General features: G+C 35.6%; 1 protein-coding gene across 1 annotated transcript; it reads left to right on the top strand.

Annotated features, from left to right (window-relative positions):
• The first annotated feature begins 73 nt into the window (after window positions 1-73).
• Window positions 74-4,774, top strand: yrdc (yrdC N(6)-threonylcarbamoyltransferase domain containing). The gene is made up of 6 exons (XM_055209583.2): window positions 74-299; window positions 441-636; window positions 3,682-3,796; window positions 3,897-4,016; window positions 4,090-4,220; window positions 4,335-4,774. The coding sequence occupies exons 1-6, from the start codon at window positions 170-172 to the stop codon at window positions 4,399-4,401; spliced, it is 759 nt and encodes a 252-aa protein (XP_055065558.2). The 5' UTR covers window positions 74-169; the 3' UTR covers window positions 4,402-4,774.
• Window positions 4,775-8,680: the final 3,906 nt, after the last annotated feature.

The raw sequence follows: 8,680 nt of genomic DNA, 5'->3' as shown, positions 1-8,680 counted from the left end.
ATGTAATTTGTAACACTTAAACAATCATCTCTTCACAACGCAAAGAAAAATAATTGGACTTTTATTGTATAATTTCCTTTACTGGACTTTTATTATGAAGTGTCATCGATCGTGTCGTCATGTATGAAAGCATGCTTTGCCTCTGACACCGGCTTTACAGTAGCGCTGTATGTTTTTCTTTAGGTTAAAACGTTTAAATGGTTGTTTTTACTCATTGTTGAGTGAAAGTGTGGTCATGTGTAAAGAGTTGAAGAGTCGAGTCCTGCGACTGACAGATGAGCTGACGACACAGAGTCACGGTGAGACATCTGATTTGATGTAATAATAACGTTAAACATGTTTGTCTTGTCACAGTCTGATCGTCTCTGGGTCTCTCACATCTGTCTAATGTGTTCGTGATGTTTATAATAGTAAAGCCAGTGCTCGTGATGTGTACACAGATATGTCCGAAGTGTTGCAGTCTACAGTGACGGCTCTGAAGTCAGGTCTTGTCGTGGCGGTACCCACAGACACTATCTACGGTCTGGCCTGCATGGCTCAAAACTCAGAGGCTATCCGGAGAGTTTATGATATCAAAGGCAGGAACGGAGACAAACCTTTAGCCATCTGTGTGGGAGACGTACAAGACATCTACAGGTTTTTTTTAACATATGAAATTTCTATATGTACGATTTCTTTTTGATAAAATATTCAAATATTAGCATAGTGTTACATGGCAGCGGGAAGTGGGGTAGGGTTGCTGCGGGTGCTGCAGCACCCCCTGTTGGCGAGAGGGAGACTTTTTAAGTAAAAATATTTAGCACAATTTATATATTACTTTTTTTACTATTTTTGTTCAATTTATGAATTATTTTTAAGTTAAAACAAGACAGTAATAGTATTATGTAGTAAAAAAAGATCTATATAAAATTATACTAGGTATGTTACTGTGAGAATATTTTACCACGACCTGTGATCCTTAAAAACGAAAGTAAAATATGTTTGTCCGCATGGACATTGAAAATTGTGAAGTTTAATTAATATTATATGTCGTTATAATATTATAAGTTGTATATAAATATATATATGTATGTATATCTGAAGTTGTAATGAAAGTAATTCCCCCTGGGATTATTAAAAGTATTTCTGCTTCTGATTAATTAATTTATTTTTAAAATGTATTTTAAATAGGACTATAGGCTCATAGGTTTTTTATTTAAAAAATGTTATAAATTTTGTTCACATTTGTGCTTAACTTTTCAGAGTTCAGAGAATGTGCTGTTTTAAAAACTACTAATGTTACCGTCCTCTTCGTAGTTATCATAAGTTTCTTCTTTTACTGCCATAGAGAAATCATAAGTGTGTCAGTGGCAGTGCTAGACTACAGTAACTTAACTGGGAGGGGGGCTGGTGGGAGCCACTTTGCTTTTAGGGGCCACTTGTTTTTAGGATCATTTTAAGTCATTTTTCACTGTCTTGCATCACTCCCTTTTCTTTTAGAAGGAAACTAATAAGCAAAAAAGCTAAGTTCAACTCAAATTAGTGTTTCATGTTTATTTATTAGTCAAAATAACAATGTGACACGAGTGAAACGAACAATATAACTCACTAGAAAATGTAGATGAAATAGATGACCTTCATTTTTATAGTATACAGTCGTCGAAGCCACCATTTGAAGATAAACGTAGGTGTTTATGGTTGCAATAAGCCCTTAACCGGACAGACTGGAGTGATGAAATCATCTGAAAATCTTTTAATAATTTGAATAGAAAATAATTAGAGAAGATATCCGGTGTTCTGTCGAAGTCTGTTCCCTCTATGTGTCTCTTATAGCGTTTTCATCACGTTACGTTTATCATTTATTTAGAAAGATTAAAGATTTGAATTGGTTCATAATATCAATAATATTACCATTTATTAAAGTTTTCGTTTTTTTCTGTTTTCTATTACTTATTTTTTACCTTCTATCTTAGCCTATGTCTTCTTCCTGTTTGTTATAAATTATGATGTTTACTAATAAATATATTAACATAGCACACACACACATCATGTAAAGTGTTAATAATATAAAATACAAATGAATTTGTATGTAAACATAAGTTTTAGAACAAACACGTAAGCTATAAATATAAGGAAGAAATTGAAAACAGGAAAATTATGAAATATTTAATTAATGATATTATACAGAATACATGATAGTATTGCTCTTATAAGTACTTCAGCGATTCATACTGTAAAAATAATTGATTTACCAATAAAGAACAATACATATACGTTACATGCATGCACACATATCAGTAGCCAAGACATTTAAACTTTTAATTTATTTAAAAAATAAACGTAAATTGGTGAAAATGTTATAAGAAACATTACACTTTAGAGAAATATTGGGGAAACAGACTTCTACAGAACACCGGATCCATAAAAATCACAGTTTAACGCTAAAACACTTCACACCGCTGTTGCGGAGCTGTCACTTTCTGCCACCAGTTGGTCTCCGCCCACAAAAAACGTCATCTCTGTTTGCAAACACACAAAAGGTCTATATATTGTTGGAAAGCCCAGGGAATGTAGTTTTCGTATTTCAAGGCCATTTGATGACAGAATTTGTATTGTGACAGTAATTTTGTTAAATGTCAGTCACCCCATAGGAATACATTATCTATTTATAACACTAATACCCTATAAACTTGAAATTATCTTGACAAACTATATATTGTTGGAAAGCTCTAAGAATGTAGTTTTCATATTTCAAAACCATTAAAAACAATACAGAGACAGTAATTTATTAACTTGTGACAAGATAATGCAGCTAACCGTTGACACCTAGTGGCCTTGGTTGGTAAAACCACAAAAAGTGACAGAATCTTAATTTTTTGTGATTTTTAACTTAAAATTTGGTTCAGAACTAGTTGAGACTAGTGTCTTTATTGTTGTTGTGTTTTGAGAGTAAAACATTTTAATTTTTATATACATTTGATTAGAGAGAGTATACTTTATTGCATTATTTTTATTATTTCAAATAAATTTAAACGGGTATAACTATTTTTTTCATTTAATATTCACAACTTCAAACACTTCAGTGTAAAACTATAAATTGTCTTCTTTAAAAAGAGACCAAGATTTTGCTTCTAGACCAAAGAATGCCAGAGTTATGGGGGGTGACTGTTAAAGGGTTAAACTTTTGAATAATACATGTCCTTGTCTTAGGACATCTTTGAATTATTTTGATCCACTTTAAACGTTGACTAGGGTATTTAAATGAATTTCTGTTGAAAATCAATGGGCTTTTAAGTGAGGGACCCAGTGTCCCGTTAACTTCCAAGGTTGGCCTACAAAAACACGTCATCCCTGCAACACTTTATTTATTAATTTACATTTATTTATTTGTTAGTCTACAAACACAGTTTATGACTCCATAACTGCATCCCCATGTCATCAAGACATGAAGTGCTTCAGGTAATGTCAATATTCCTGTAAGCTCAGTGAGTGCGTGAGTGCGTTTATATGCACAGTCTCACGCCAATTTTTACCTTTTAAACATGTAAGGTCATGTAAATGCATAAAATGAGGTTTTTATATTAAGCATATTTTTGACTTATTCTGTATTTAGCTGATGCTTTTATCCAAAGTAATGAAAGGAACTCAAGCATTGATGTTTGGATGTATATCACCTGCATTGATGTTGTCTAATGCTTTCAGATTCTGTAAGGTCTCGGTGAAAGAAGAACTGCTCACAGATCTGCTGCCTGGTCCTGTTACACTTGTTCTGGAGAGATCTGCAGCACTCAACACTGATCTCAATCCTTTCACTAAGGTGGGCTGTTCACTAGACATCTATAGTGTAGTTTTCATGCGAGTAGATATTTGTGTGTGTTTAGGAACTTGTATCCTGATTAGTTGTTTTTGTGCCGTAGCTCATAGGGGTTCGTATTCCAGATCACTCTTTTATGAGACGCCTCTGTCAGATGTGCGGCGAGCCACTCGCTCTCACCAGTGCTAACATCAGCTCACACACCAGCACTGTTACTGTACACGTAAGTAAATAACTGAAGGGTTTCAGTCATTTACAAACAAACTTGTGTTGATTTTATTTCTTCTTTCCTGAAGGAGTTTCAGGATTTGTGGCCCAGTCTGGCAGCTGTGGTGGACGGTGGCCCAGTTGGAGACAAAAGTCGTTTGGGCTCTACAGTCGTGGATCTGTCTGTGTGTGGCAGATACCGAATAATCAGACCTGGCTGGTGAGTAACTGCCATCTTGACGCAATAAGCGAACAATCTGTTCATTATTTGATGTATATTTAACCATTGAGAAGTTTACGTATAATATTTTGACTTTGTCTTATTTGCCTGCAGTGCACTCTCTGCTACGATTAAGATACTCGAGGGCAAGTATGGATTGCTGGAGGACTCCAATCTATGATTTCATGTCCAAGCCAACATACTGCATACTGAGACCAGCAGATGAGCGTAAAGTGTGTGGAAATCAGCTGTATCTCACTCATGCCTTGTCTGTATGAATGATGAAAGTTTTAGGGTTTATTTATTTTATTATGTAAGGGGAAGTTATTTCGTAAGATGGTGACTAGTTTAAGTACTTGAACTTAAATTTTTTTTTATACAAGCTGGATTTTATTTATTTGACTTTTAAATTCAGTGTAGTATACTGAGGATCAGTTGCTCTCTGGCAGAGCTGAGTTACACTGACTAAGTCAATCATCAAATACTTTCTTCAATTTTAAATATTTTCTATGCCTTTTGTATATCGATTTCTTTTCATTAAAATATTACATTTAGTCATTTAGCTGACACTTTTGTCTAAAGCGACTTACAAATGAGGTAACGGCAATTAAAGCAACACAAGAACAGTAATACATAAGTGCACTAGAACAAGGCTAACACAAATACATTTACTAACCCTTGGCTTTGTATACTATTTATTTATTTTGTAAATTGAAGGAATTTAATTTTAAGTTAAATGCCTTCAGTTATGCTATGTTTAAGCTGTAAAACGGTTGCATTCATACTGTTGCAGATGTTAAGGGCTGTCACACTTCCATTCATACACATGTGAATTCATCAGACCGAAAAAGCAAGCTCACATGAAGATTTCGCATTTCGCTGCATACCAAAGTTTAAGTCTGGTGAGCTCTGACCTACAAATTCATATCATATGGAGATATGTGACCGCATAGAAAGCAGCATAAAATACTAAAAGCATACTAAATGCTCTAAAATGCTCAAAGTCTAGTGTGACCGCCCCTTTAGGGTGCAGTTTTCACAGGTGGTCTCTTTTGCACCCCGCATCAAACTAAACCGCACCAGTGTGAACTCGTAACTGAAAGCCTCACGTCAGTTATTCATCTGTTTATATGTCTCAACTTCCGCTGTTACTGTAAAAACTCTATGCACAGCACCGTTACGTGCCACCACAAATAGTGTAAATCTGTGGAAATAATTTAGTATAATATTAAATTTACTATTTCAACTTTAAATAAACATATAAAACACTAAGTAATAACATGTTTGTTCTTGGTATGTTTAACCTAGCATTGCTGTGTTGTTAAAAGTTTTATAAGAACTGAAGTACTTAAACCTTTTATCCCAAATATGCAGCTTATTTTATAGGTTATTCAGTTTTAACAGGATCAGGAAGTCATTTTGAAATCGATTGCTATGCACGTTCTTAACTGTAGTTAACTAAACTGGTCAACATTTGAAGTGGATCAGGCGTTTCATATAATTGGTCTTAAACCAATACCCAATAACTGTTCTTGTCTTAGAACAACTTTGATGAACTTCTTTGATCCACTTCAAATGTTGACTAGTATATTTTTTTTGTTTAGATCTATAGAATTAAGTAGAAGGAAATTATTTGTGATCTCAAAGAGTGGATGGGCCAACTGAGTCTGTTAACCTTAAACTATTGTGTATATGCAGGTACAGAAGAAATGTAAAGCTAGGTATTACCAGCATAACAATAAGAACTGACGTTGTGTTTCCTAATAATGTCTCATAGAGAAAGCATGTACAGTGAGAAGAGAATGGGACCTAAAACAAATCCCTGTGGTACACCATATTTAACCTTAGAGTTTCATGACTTTTGATGATTGTATGAATTAAACGCGTCTCTTTTCTATCTGTCTCTGCTTTCCATAACCTTCCCGCTCTCTTGCATCTCCTCTTGTCTCTTTAACATTTCTTTGTTTCTGTTAATTTATCTGCCCATCCTCTTTTATGACTTGTCTCTCTTCCTCTGACCGTCCCTTTCTCAGTAACTCCTCACTTGTTTCTCCTGTGTATCAAAATGTACTGTCTTCACGTTCCCCTTCCTAATACATATAGATAGATATGACAATAAAAATCTTGAATCTTTCACTAAGGAGCACAAAATCCCTTTCTGTTCAATTATTTCCCAAACTCTGTCCAGTCAGCCTCATCCCTCACAAGATCATTAAAAATAAAAATCATTTATATTGGAAGTCCTTGCATCATAAAGTTTGATAATCCCAGTTAAAGCACCCTCGCTATCACTTTCTTGGTAATGCTAATGGATATTTTATTTTGATCTTATGTTTTATTGCAAATTTTTCATGCACATCATAATTTTCCTCTTTATATATTATTCCTCATGAGCCGACAGGTATTTCTGATGCCTTCACTAATATGTATATGAAACGGCTTTGTTTTTTACTATTTTTCACAGTTTCAAAGGAAACTTGAATAAGAAATCCAGAGTTTGATGCTATATTTTTATGTCATATGTGATATATGTAATTTTACAGTTTTCTGTTTCAATAAATTTATTTTGCAACAATATGCACGTGAAGTACATTTTCATTTATAAGTACATTTGTTGTTGATCAGTAAGAATTTTGTTGATACTTCTGCTTAAAACATTTTTGGTAAAGTCTGAAAAACAGAGACAAAATAAATATGTTGTGTATCAAATAATCTGAATAGCTACAGGATGCAATTGTTGTTTTTACCCTTTTACATTTTAATGAACTAAAAACTAAGAAAAGTGGGCCTGAATGTGTACACACAATAGTTTAGGAATGATGTTTATGATGTTTTGCTGCTTTTTTATATAAATCACATAAATGGTCATTTATATAAAACGAAGGCATATGAAAACGCTTGAGCCTGTAGGAGGAAAGTTATAATTTAAGCAGAATAACACAATACTGTACAATATTAACACTCACTTTGTTTTCACCACAAGATGGAGCAAAATCAATGTTTGGCCATTCAAGATGTTGCGTTTATGATCATAGTCTGTCCTACATCAACAATGTTCTCTTGAGTCATCAAGAGTCACCATCACTGCATAATTCTGTCTCTGAGTTTAAAGGGAATGTTGAAGTTATTTTCGAGTGGTACTTCAAGTGTTCTTCTGTGTTTTGTATTATGATAATCAGCCAGCAGGAGACCTTTACTCTACTTCAGTGATGAACATGACTAACTCTCTAACATGAACACTGTATAATCTATCAGACATTATTGTATAGTCTTGATTATGATTGCAGAGACTAAGTGGATAAGTGTTTATAGCACTGCCATTAGGAAAGTGTAGGAGTTGGACAACCAAACACTTTGCTTAATGAAAAAATTAAAAATGTTACTACTAATAATAGATTATTAATAAATATAGTTATTTAAAAAAATACAATGTTTAAAGTCGCAATGAAATTGAAATGAAAAACTATATTTATATATATATATTTAATATTGTGGTGAGCTTCATTATTTATAAAAAGATTTGTGTGTGCTCATAATCTTTAATCAAAAATGCAAATCTCCTCCCCTCCTCAAAACGTTCTCTCTTCACTTCCAGTCATAAGTATGGCAGGTGGGCGGGGTCCGGGAGAAGATCACAGCGATTAGCAATTAGCAACACGACCCAACTTCAAATGCTTGGGCTTACAGGGGTGTTCACAGGTGGATACTACTGGGCACTTGGCTTGGGCATACAGGTAGGTACACAGGAAAGTGTAATTGGGCTCTTGGCTCGGGCATACAGGGGATACACAGGTAAGTATAACTGGGCTCTTGCACTGGCGCTCTCCACAGCCACTATGTTGTCACCAGGTGGAAAAGGGGTTCGATCGGTCGCAGTCGTATAGATATAGAAGACAGCTGTCCAGTGCCACCACTCTGCTCTTCGTAGTCAGGGCTCTTTCTTCAGCCTGGGGAGTGGTCACTGACGACACTGAATAGGCACAACACTCCAATGATCCTAGTGTACACTCTCAAAAGATTCACCCACCGCACTCCACACACTCACAGTGACGTAAGGTCAGGGCCACCGCTTTGGACCGGACTCCGAGTCCTGATACTTCGGGTGATTGGGGCAGAGGACAACCAGATGTAAACGTTAAAACTGCGACTACGAGAACTCCTCCTTCCTCCTCTTCTTCGGTTCCCACACACCAATGGGTCTCCACAACGGGCTGGGTGGCTAACACACTTAAAAAGCAGACTGGGATAGCAAGATTAGTGCTTCGTTTTCCCGGCTTTCCCTCGCCCATACCCCGTTCACAACACCCCAGCGGGGCTCCCCAAGCGAACCCGCGGAACAGCACTCTCCTTCCAGTATTCTGGGCGCCGTCTTTATGATCCTCTCCTTCCCTTCAGTGGCCAATCACTCCTCGCCACGCTCACTTTGCACACCTGAGCCCGATACTCCCTTATTACTTTGC

Source organism: Misgurnus anguillicaudatus, chromosome 10 (genome assembly GCF_027580225.2).
Source record: "Misgurnus anguillicaudatus chromosome 10, ASM2758022v2, whole genome shotgun sequence".
Lineage (NCBI taxonomy): Eukaryota > Metazoa > Chordata > Actinopteri > Cypriniformes > Cobitidae > Misgurnus > Misgurnus anguillicaudatus.
The sequence above is the reverse complement of the archived record's forward strand: the minus strand, read 5'-3'. Positions and strand labels throughout refer to the sequence as shown.